Here is a 12,151-nt window from a genome sequence, read left to right on the forward strand (position 1 = left end):
AGCCTCTACTTCCATGGGCGCATTCCCTACCGCTCCACCAGATAAGAAATCCAAGAAGCTGGATCATCTTGGGAAGAAGATTTTTTCTTCTGCCAGCTTGGGGCTGCGGTCGGTAAACACTGCATGTCTGTTGGTCCGTTATTCCCACTCTGTGTGGGACACGGTTGCGCAAGTGCTGCCTCAGTGTCTGGAGGAGGCCCGGACAGTGCTCTCCCATACTGTTGCTGCCGGAAGGGATGCAGCAAAGTTTACCATCCGTTGGGGGCTGGATACTGCCAACTGTCTAGGCAGGACAATTTCCACGTTGGTAACCCTTCGATGATACGCCTGGATGAGGTTGACTGGCTTTTCTGGGGATGTCCAGAACTCCCTTATGGACATGCCTTCTGATGGCCGTCACCTTATTGGCGACAAAGCAGACAACGCTCTAGAGCGTTTCAAGGACTCACGGGCTACGGCCAAGTCCTTGAGCCTCTCCAGCCGCCCCGCGCAGTCTGCTTTTCGCCCCTTTCGTGGCTACGGAAGGGGTGCCCCATTACGTTTAGCCCAGAGCCATAGGTCGATGCAAGTTCTCCAACTTTCGCGCGGCCGGGGACGTGGGAACCACCGTCTGACATTTCAGGCCCATTAATCGCCTCTGTCCAGTGAAGAGTAGTGCAGGTGTTCACGGACAACACCACCACCATGTGGTACTGCAACAAACAAGGCGGGGTGGGGTTGTGGACCCTCTGTAAAGAGGCCCTCCGCCTCTGGACTTGGCTGGAACATCAGGGCATATCCCTGGTGGTTCAACACCTGGCAGGTTCACTGAATGCCAGGGCCGACAAACTCAGCAGCAGGTGCATGATGGATCACGAATGGCGTCTTCACTCGGTGGTGGTGCAAGGTCTCTTTCAACAGTGTGGAGAGCCTGGGTTAGATCTATTCGCCACCGAAGAGAACGATCAATGTCAACAATTCTGCGCGTTGGAATTTCCAAGGCGGCTCTCGCTAGGCGACGCTTTTCGTCACAAGTGGAGTTGTGGTCTTTTGTACGCCTTTCTGCCAATACCACTTCTGCCCAGAGCGCTAAAGTAGATCAAGCGCGACCGGGCTCAAGTCATTCTGGGGTCTCTAGATTGGGCACGAAGAGTCTGGTATCCCGAGCTACTCAACATGGCCATCGATCCTCCGATTCGACTGCCTCTTCAGGAGGATCTTCTGTAGCAGCAGCAGGGGACGGTCCTCCACCTGAACCTGTCCAGTATCCACCTCCTTGCGTGGAGATTGAGCTGCGACAGTTGACGTCATTTGAAATGCCTCCCGAAGTCTGTGATGTTACCTTGGCAGCCAGGCGTCCCTCCACTAAGACGGTATACGCCTGTCGATGGAACAAATTTTGGGCATTGTGCGCAGCAGAGGCTGTGGATCCCCTTCCTGCCCCTCTTTCTGAGGTTCTCTTGTTCCTCCTTTCTTTGGCCCAGCAGGGCTCTGCTCTGGGCACTATCAAGGGCTAGCTCTTGGGTATTTCCGCATTTCTAAGGCTTCCTGATCAGCCTTCTCATTTCAAGTCCCTGGTTGTAAATCGTTTCTTAAAAGGCATTACTCTTCTCTTTCCTCCTATCACCTTCGTAATGCCTCAGTGGGACTTGAATTTGGTCTTGACCTATCTGATGTGCCCTCCCTTTGAGCCGCTTCACAAATGTCCCTTATGACTTTTAACTCTTAAGACTGCATTCCTGGTAGCCATCACATCTGCCAGAAGAGTGAGTGTGCTCCAGGCTCTTTCACCCAAACCTACTTTTCTGGCTGTACATCCGGACAAAGTTGTCCTAAGAACTCGTCCATCCTTTCTTCTCAAGGTGGTCACCTCCTTTCACATTATGCAAACCATCACTTTCCCCACCTTCTTTCCGTCTCCGGATTCTTCTAAAGAGGAAGAGAGGCTCAACCGTCTGGACCCAAAACAAGCACTTTTCTTCTATGTGGATCGCACAAAACAGTTCCGGGTCGATGACCAACTCTTTGTTGGATACATGGGCGCCAAGAAAGGTTGGGCCGTACAAAAGCGGACCATCTCTAGATGTGTTGTTTTGTGTATTAAAGCCTGCTATTCTCTAGCTACAAAGGAGCCTCCAGTGGGGCTACGTGCCCATTCCACCAGGGCGACGGCAGCCACTACTGCTTTGGGACAAGGAGTCCCTCTGAATGACATCTGTCAGGCAGCTACGTGGGCATCGCTGCAGACGTTTACAAAACACTACTGCCTGGACAGCCAAGTCCGGAGAGACAGCTTCTTTGGCCGTTCTGTTCTTCAGGACTTTCTGGTGTGATCTTGGTTTGCAGACCCACCTCTGGGGTTGGTATTGCTGGGGTATGTATTCTTAGGTAAGGAATCTATAACACCTGGTTTTTTTAGAGGAACAAGTTACTTACCTTTGGTAACGATATATCTGTAAGAAACATAGGTTAGCTATAGATTCCTTACCACCCCACCCATCCTCCCTGTTCGGCAAACTGATTTCTAGGGTTAAGGACATCCTTTCACGGCCCTAGTTTTGTGCACCAGTGGTCAGTGTCTTGCATGGCTCTGCGTTTCTGGCACGGACGCACGTGGAGCCGACCAACGCCACCTTCCAACGCATAGAGGTACTGCTGATGAAAAACTTTCCGGATCCAGTCTGACGCCTGGGGGTCATTCTAAGGTAAGGAATCTATAACTAACCTATATTTCTTACAGATATATCATTACCGAAGGTAAGTAACTTGTTCGTTAACAAGAATTTACCAAAGAGGAGTTGGTCCAGGTAGGAGGGGCCCATAATCAGAGGGAGCAGCTTACTCTGATCTAGGGCGGTGTTGGCAGTAATAAGACCAAATGACGACCATGATACCAACGCTGATCCCCAGGATGTCAAGAAGCAGAAATCTCCAGTACAGCAATAGATGTACAATCACACTAAGAACACATTTACATATTTATATCTCTTTATATATGTTAGACCTGGCATCATTGGCGTGGGTCTCCCTTCCCCTCTACTGTTCCTATTTTTTATGTTGGCTGGATTTAGATGCTCTTGGCGCCGTGCCACAGCGTAAAGGCTCCTTGTATATAAATGACTGTATGACTTAGGATAACCATAATGCCTGGATCTGTGTAGCATGTCCAATAGAGAGTTACCCTCCAGTTCGCTGTCGCTACTGTGACACGATCCGTTCTCATAGGCCAGGCTGGGCCGGTTGAGGATTACTTGATATCATCCTATCTGGCCCCAGGAACATGATAGGAACTTTGAGTTTGATATGTTTGTGCTCAGGACATTGAGAGACACCTGTTAATAAGGAACGTTTATATATCCCATGTTTGGAAATGCCTCTTCTGAAAACGCGGTAGTTTCTTGCCTAAGCTTTACTGTAGGCTCTGGGAGTATGTGTATTGGCCATCTGGTTTTGGAGCGGGAGGGCCAGCTGGGTCAGACATGGCTGAAGAGAGAGATCGGTATTCAGAGCCTGGGGAGGGGTGCCTCTTTGATCCGAGCAGGGCCGTGCCTGGCAAGTTGAATGATGTCTCCACCTCCCACTGGCCGTCTGATAGCACACCCCCTCATTCTGAAAGGGCAGGATGTCACCTCGTAAACCAAGTGCTCTCCGACCCCCCCAAACTGGTTCTGCCTGGAGTCAGTGATTTGCGACCTTCGAGAACAAAGACTTTTTAGGTATACAATGCTGCACTGGAACTAAGAGAGAGCTGCTGCCGCTGAGTGCCCGCACCCCGTGCCATTTGGCACCATCGTGATTTGTCCTGTGGGCCGCTGCAGCTAAGAGAGAGCTACTGCCGCTGAGGGCCCGCACCCTTGTCAACTTTTGCATCATCGTGATTCGTCCTGTTGGCCGCCGCAGCTAAGAGAGCTGTGGCTGCTGAGTGCCCGCACCTTTGTCCGCTTCGCATCATTGGGATTTGTCCTGTGGGCTGCCGCAACTAAGAGAGAACTGCTGCCGCAGTGTGCCAGCACCTTGTTCACCCTGGTCGAGGATTGGTGCTATCGTCCCGTGGGCCGCCGCAGCTAAGAGAGAGCTGCTGCCGCTGTGAGACCACCACGGAGCTGCACAACGAGAGTCATCGCCACCATTAGCCCAGGCCGCCGCAGCAGCGTGCTGCTGCCGCTGAGAGCAGTGGCGTAACGAAACCTGCGGGGGCCCCCCTGCAAAGTGCATGGAGGGGCTCCCTTCCAGACTTACTCATAGCTGCCAAGGTTTCACATTGCTATTTGTGACATTTTCTAAATTTCAATGCAATTATGAGTGAAATTTAGACGAGTATGAGTGACACTTTCTTGCGAGCACAAAAATCAAGCAATGAAGAAAGGGAAACATAAAAATGTCAGAAATTAATTAGACCGAGGAACTCTAAGATCTTAAAACTGGTGCAAACAACTAAGGTGGCTGACCCATAATTACATTGAAATTATGAAAATGTCACATATAGCACTATGAAACCTTGGTCAGGCATTCTCCCAGATGAGGGTACAGGCCAATCTGCCCATAGATGCCAAGAGTTAATGAACGCCTTTGCCTCACTTATCATTAATGCTTCAGTCCTTCTGAAGCAGACAGATGGAATCAGGAGCAGAAATCGAAGCTCTCAGCCGGCGGGGCCCATTCAGCAGTTTCCTTACTTAAAAGTAAGCCGAGGGGGTTAGTACTCATACATTAGAGGTTGCCTCCCCCTACCCCCCAAGACGGAAGAAGTAGCAACAGAGAGGCCCAGCCATCCCGGATTGAAACTCCAAGGCCTGAGCCGGCAGTCACGCAGCCGCGCTGCTAAAATAGAGACTGAGTTGGTCATTAAAGATGAAGTGCGGGCACAGGGCAGCAGAGAGAGTGGCACCCCAAACTGACACCCTGGGGGTGCACCCAGGAGTGTGGAGGCAATGGCTTGGTGACCCCAGCCTGCTCGATTGGTTTTCTGTGGCCAGGGCTACGGTAACAAAATTGCAGCTGCACGGCGTTGCTAAAGGCCAAACGGGACAGCGGAGGGGATGGCAACCCTGAGCCCCCTGCATGTGAGCAGACATAGACAGGGGCCACAATCTCTCTCCTGTGAGCATGGTGGTGTTGTGAAGTGAGGGTCTGACTGCCCCTGCAAACACAATACCCCAATCACTCGGTTAGAGCCCTCCAATACCTTTGCGGCAAGTTAGCGCTATTAAATGGCTCAACATTCAGTGGGACAACACTGCGCATCAGGATATTAACTGGTCTAAAGTCAGACAAATAAAGGTGCCACTGCTGCCACCGGGCCAAAACTGCCTGCCGGTCCGGACCTGTTAAATGACCTCAAGTACACTCACTCACAGAGGCGTGTTCCGCTTGATGTGCACGATAATTAGACATTGAGGGCATGCATGTGTGTCCTTTAAATGGTATATTCCAATCAGACTGACTCGAGCCGACCCTTCACTGATAACGCAGAGTATTGTATAATGTAACAAGCAGAAGTCGACTCGAGTGTTCTCTTTATGTTCTGCTGCAGTGCTGAATTAAACTTTGTGCAGACTAAATACAGAGCTGTTGTATGTAACTGTACCCAGGCTAAATGACTCGCGGCTCCTAAAAGTAAATTACAGTGGGAAGACAAGAAGAAACAGTGCGTGACACACTTCACTTACTTTGTCAGCACAGAGCCCCATTGGCGGTAAGGCCAGTTGCGACAATTGCACAGTCCCTGGCAGAGCCGCGGCCGCAGTCCAGATCGGACACTCCTCTCCGACGACTAGCATAGCATTGGCAGAACTGGCTGCACTGGACTCGCTGCAGGCGGCACCTGAGCCGAGGCAGTAATGCTGATGCAACACCACGGCCGAATCATAACCTCAGCCGGGCCGCGAGACGAGAGCTGCAGCGGCAGGCCCAGTGCGCTGACTGCACAACAACTGAAACTATGCCGCGCAGCCACGCCCGCCCACGGCGCCTATGGTGATTGGGCAAATTAAATCATGGGGCATGCTCATGACTTCAAAGAATGCGCGGTATCACGTAAAACATTGTAGCTAGCCAGGAGCTGAGCCAGCCCCCTCAAGCCTGTCGGACGAGAAGAGCCAGCAGCCAAGTTAAGAGCTGTGCAGTCAGTGGAGGTCACTCTGGAGCTCTCGGGCTTTGGTACTGTGCTGAGGGGGCCCCCTGGAGCTCGGGGCCCACCCGCACTGCAGGGGCTGTGGGAGCCTTTGTTACGCCCCTGGCTGAGAGCCCGCCTGCCCCTCAGTGTCTGAACCATTGTGGGTGCATGCTACGAACCTCTGCAGCCAAGACTTGTGGTCGCTGGGAGTCTGCCTGTCACCGTCTCCACTTCTTCGAGAAGCTGCGTGCTGTGTCCCCTTTCACTAACAGGTATTTGGTGCGCAACGGATCGTGTAGGCTGCGGCCTTGAACTCAGTCGGTTTCACGTTCTGGTGAATACGTATTGCTTTTTGGAGTCCCTATTGGGTAGCGTGAATTGTAGTTGTTGAAATGCTTTGAGAATTTCGAGTTAACCTGTTAGATAAGATGATATTTTTCTATACCTACCTGAGTTGTGTCCTTTTGTGGTGTCGTTATTACTGTGTTGTGCGTGGTCATAAATGCTTCACACACTGCCTCTGAGATAGGCCTAACTGCTCGTGCTACGTTACCACAGAGTTGAGCAGGGGTTGTCAAAGGGGGTAGCCCACTTGTCCTGACTTAGGAAGAACGGTCCCTGTTTGTACATTGGTGCAAGCCATTGCCAACTAGAGACCCCCATTTCTACCAATATAGTTGTTAGAAAAAATGTGAGGACAACCTGAGGGGTACTGAAAGGTGGAAACTAACAAAGGTGGTAGGACCCAAGTTTGAACTTAAAAACTGAGCCAAAGCAGAAAGCAATTACAGTCACACAATTTTGCCAGATAAGCAAACATGGGTGTCTTGTAGCCAACTATTGATTCTAATATCATTAATCCAGATGTAAACCTCTGGTCCAGGAATTCCCACCACGTTAGTGGTCAGCAGTCTAGTGTCTATTAAATGCTGTTACCTAGCCTTTCACCATCTGAGTCCCTTCCTCGTCTGAATCTATGCTGTGAGTACAGAAAGAAGTGATTTGGTGCTGTTGTAATTGGGTGCCAGGTTTGAGAAGATCTTAAAGTGCATAACTGTCTCTGTGAGCCCCCCCCCCCTACCTTCCACCTTGCTCCTTACCTGAAATCCTGACAGCTGCCCCGGCAATGTTAAAGACAAAACCTGCTTCTTTCCCATTGTTTGGCAGCCCTATGGAAATCTGTAGATCACACAGTACGATCACACAGTACAGCAGTGATGCAGTGGTACCATCATTGGGTTGATCTTCCTGATGATAGGTGGTACTAAACTGGGAGAAAGAGGGGTGGCACAGAAGATATTCATGGACCAGGGGATGTGAGATGAGGCACTTTGCACCCCTTAAGAACTGTGGCATAGCCATAGTTGCAGCAGTATTAAAGATGGTACTCAGGTGGCTCAGTGGAGTGAGATCTTTGGAGGAGAGGGCTTTGTGGTTCCAGCAGGCCTTTCAAGGGTCTGGAACCAAGAGGTGCTTTTGAAGATCATAAGCCCTGACGTGCTCCCTCTCACAGCCACATATTCCTTGAGTGGGTGTGGCGCTTTGTGGCGGTATACTTTCAGAAGGAATGACACTGAGAAAATACCTACAGATATAGTTGGAATTTCTGCTTGCCTTGCTTTACACAGTGAAATAATAGACAGATGAAAACATAGGACGAGGTGGAGCGCATGCATGATGGAGGTCATAAAGATGGTCAACAAACGTGATAGAACCGTACTGCATTCTGTGACTTTCCTGTACAAAGACATAATCGAGAAATTTGGGGGACTTTCTGGAAAGGTGGTGGAGAAGTAAAAATAGTAGGAGAAAGACGCTTGTAAAACGAGAGCTTGTGAGCAACGGCTACAGCAAACTGGTAAAGCAGTACAACATTGGTGTCAAGGCAATTAAGTGCATGTTGTTGCCGGGGATCAGGCTTCAAGGCCTACACAACCTGAGGAGATAGTCCCTCCTGAGAGTGCCTAAGATCCATGCGCAAATGTTCTCAGACACTCTTACCGAGGAGGTAAGTGGGTTAAGTTTGTTGAGCTTTAGGACTGACGTCAGAGGTGATGAGACAGGCAATGAAAAATTCCTTTCAGCTACTGCAGAGAATGGAAGATGCACGGCAAGCAGAATTTGTATTTTAAATCCAGTGAACCAAAGGCTATTGTATATCCTTGCAAATTATGGTAGGACATGCTTATGGTTCACATGGCTCCACAAACACAAACACACGGAGCAACTAACATGTTGACACTTTTTCTGTCTGTATGCATGCTTCAGAAAATGCGATTTATGGTGTATGGAAGTATTTGCTGTGCTTGACTAGACTGTATCAAAAATTGCTTTGTTGTTTCTTTTTGGTAACGAGTTTTCTGAAATTGCAAGTTCTTCTGTTCTTTTTCAAGCCCCGGTAGCTGTTATGAAACTGTTACAACTAGGTTCTTCTACCACGGACGTACAGAAACGATGAGATCTTGCACCATGGAAGCTGTGGAGTGGTGTCAGTCCATGATCAACCCGTCGTCCAGCGTAGGTGTTTTTAATATACCTTGATTCTGATACAGAGTCCATGTACTGTGCTGTAGACTTTTACAAGTCAGGCGGGCGGTATCCCCAGGCAGTACTCACAGTCCCAGTTGCAAGGTGGACTGGGTTCAGGGACACACTTGTTAAATTCAAATGCATCTATCTCCTTGCACAGTTTCTTTCCTGCAGGAAGCAGGAGGGAAGTGTGGAGGAAAGTAGCCTCAGAAAAGGGGAAAATGTGAATTGGAGACAGTAATTCAAGGTCCCTCCAATGTTCCCTGATTCCAGGCTCAGTAATTTGTGAATCCCAATAGTTGTGTGGGGGGAAGGGTTGTATCTCTAAATAACGTAGTCATAAATATTACCTGACATAAATATCATGCCCTAAATACGTTTTATAAAAAATATCATCCCATTGGGTGTAGATTTTCTGTTATTAACTCCAATGTGGCAATATCTTGGTAAACAACGTTTAGCGTGCAATATTTTTTTAGGACTATATTCTGACAATAGTATTCTGGTACCAAACCCTGGGAAGGGTTGATAAAGGGAGTTTATGTCTCCAGTCGTTATTCCGGCCAGTGTCTGGCCCCTCTAATTACCAGACTTGTAACAAGGCCCTCGGTGCAATGTAATTGCGAAGTCTGGAACTAAATCATGAGTCGCATAAATCAATTGCATATCTTTACTCATTCAGTCATGCGAGAAAGTGACATTAATTAGGAAAACCACTGTGATCAAGTTGTACCGCATATAATGTTTAGGGAACTCTAGCTGGATGGCCATTGCTTAACTACATTTGATTGCTGTATTAAGAATTGTTTGAGATTATTCATAATCCTATCAACTTGGAAATCATCCTCAGAAATATATAGATCTGGTTTGGAAAAAACAAGAATTCTTCTTTAGTTTTGGGGTAAGATCTTATTTATTGTATTTATTTGTTTATTAACGTTTTTTCGGCACAGCCTATCCAAGCGGGTTTTCATCTCTGCACATATGATGGATAAAGATATTGCTATGGCAAAAAGTAGCCCTCAAATGATTATTATCTTTAAAGAATGTAATAGCGTTGTCCCAGTTAATTTAATCCTTTAAAAGTTAATGTTTCTCTGTGAGTAGTTAGGGAATGTGAGATAATTCCTTATTTGAAGAAGAAGAATTGCAATTTGGGAACAAACCATAATATATCAAATGTCTCAATATAATGCCAAACAATTAAATACCCTTAATTAATTGGATTAGCCCACCAATTTAGTAGCAGAAGTGCTTAACTTGCAAAGGTTTCTTACCGTCAGTAACGCTGTTTCTTCTGGATACCTTACTGCAGAGTCCTCACCTTTTGAATTCCATCAGATGGCAGTCTATATCTAGAAACGTTTTTACCAATTGCTCCTGTGCCTAGAAAGGTTGTTGCCATTGGACTCTGCAGCAGGACTTCTCCAGACATAACAGTGCAGAGCCATATATAGGCACGCTGACATCATTTAACAACAAGCAGGCTGCACCCTTAGGCACGTCTAAACAGATTGAGAAGCAAGAGAGTATGCAGAATCCACCATAAATTCTTATTCCCACCTAAAACTCCACTCCATAGAGTGGGGAGGGCAGTAAGGAACCTGTTGTCAGACAGCATATCCACCAGAAGAAATATTACTGATAGTAAATAACTTGCTCTTTGAATGGATACTTCTCACTGCAGATTCCTCACCTTTGGAATAGGCACCAAAACAGTACCCCTAAAGTTAGTGGTTCTGAGAAATAGTTTTTACACCGGGAAGTTCTGCTTGACCGAGCAGGTAAAATATCCCTCAGTGCAGACCTGAGAATCGATGCAATAGTGCCTGCTGGAGATGTGGACTAACGCCTGTGTAGGACCCTAGCAGATGTTCAGCACTGGGAAACCGCTTTATGAGGCTGCACTGTTGGCTTGGGCTCAGGTGGGATGAGCCCGAAGGCCCTCAGGCAACGTCTTGTTGGCTAAGACGTACTACATCTTGATAGAGAGGACAGCGCATCTCAATAATTCCTTTTTGTTCAGCTATTCTTCACTTCTTTGAACTGGCGCATCCAAAGAACTTTGGTCGTCCACCTGGTGCTCCTTCGTCTTCTTGATGTAGAGCTCTATTGGGACCCAACCTGTCAAGCCTCTCCTCCTCTTTAGAGCTATGTGACAGAGAGAAGAAAGTGGGGAGCCTGATACACTGCCTTCATGCATAGGGCGACACCAAGTTTGGGAGAAAGCATGCAAAGATTCCAAAGTACCAGCTTGTTAGAAAAGAATGTAATTTAAGAAGGTTGCACTGACAGTGTCTCACAAAAGTAATTGCAACAAGGAAGATGGTTTTAAGCGTCAGCAACATCAAGGAACAGTTATACATGTGTTCAAACTGTTTCCACAATAAGATTCATAAGGACCAAGTCCAGGTCCCACTGCAGCATAACAAGAAGGGGCAGGAGGAAACACATACGTAAGCCATTTAAAAAAACCAAACACCCATCACAACCAGTGACTTGTACAGAAAGGGCTGATTAGGCAAAACCAGGAAGGCCGAAAAGGTAAAAAAATAACCTTTAAGGCAGCCCTCAGCAAAGCCATGCCAAGCCAAGGCGAGAACAAATAGAAGAACATCTGAAATCTTTGCTTGAAGTGGACCGAGCCAACAGGCCAACCAGGCCACAAACTCTGCACAGCAGCCAGAATAGAATGACATTGTGGAGTGGCAGCGAATGGCCAAAAGCAAGTCTTTCACTTCTGAAGTATGGTCAATGTCACTCTCTTGATTCCACTCAGTCTCCACGCACGGGGTAGTGGTAGTACGTCATGGAGGTTTCGGTGCCTAACCCTACCCTGATGTTGGCAAGATCAGGTCCTGCCAGATGGGGGAGCAGAGTGAAGGACATATGAAGAGTCTCAGCAGATCGGAGTACCAGACTATTTGTGCCTAGCCTAGAAAAACCTCAAAGATAAAAAAGGCCAGACATTGAACGTTTTTTGCAATAGTGAAAATAACTACCTAGGTCTTGCCCCACTGTGTGAATGTGCATTGAACTGCCTTTGGGTTTAGATACCTCTTGTGGTCAGCCTAAAAGACATCTGCTTAGTTCATCCACCCAAGCATATTCAAGGATCCTATAGGAATGCACCTGAAGGTCCAGCTAGTGCCAGTATCTAATTTCCTAACACAGCACGTGACCCACACATCACCCTGTTTATTTCAGTACCACATGGTGGTCTGGTTTTCTATCACAGTCTGAACAGGGCTCCCCCGATGGAGGACAGAAAGGCCTTGACAACCAGCCAAATGGCATGCAGCTAACGAAGATTAATTTAGTGTTTTTTCTCTAGAGGAGACTAGAGGTTTCTGATCTCCACCCAACCATCCAGGTGACCTTCACAGCCAGAGCTTGATACATCCATCATTGTTCCGAATTTAAAGTGTTTTGTGTGGGGATGGTATGTATAGTGTTTTACTCTGCACCAGTCTCAATCCTGCCCTTAGTGTCAGCTGCAGGGGCACTGCAGAGCCTCGTCCCATCCAA

General features: G+C 47.9%; 1 protein-coding gene across 2 annotated transcripts in view; it reads left to right on the forward strand.

The window, feature by feature from the left end:
- Positions 1–12,151, forward strand: part of LOC146789357 (peroxisomal carnitine O-octanoyltransferase-like) — a 569,137-nt gene that overhangs the window by 418,529 nt on the left and 138,457 nt on the right. For both annotated transcript variants that reach the window (XM_085631299.1, XM_085631298.1), the window contains exon 13: positions 8,488–8,611. In XM_085631299.1, coding sequence (XP_085487425.1) covers positions 8,488–8,611 — 124 coding nt within the window. The remainder of the gene's footprint in view (positions 1–8,487; positions 8,612–12,151) is intronic.

Source organism: Triturus cristatus, chromosome 10, assembly GCF_964204655.1.
Source record: "Triturus cristatus chromosome 10, aTriCri1.1, whole genome shotgun sequence".
Lineage (NCBI taxonomy): Eukaryota > Metazoa > Chordata > Amphibia > Caudata > Salamandridae > Triturus > Triturus cristatus.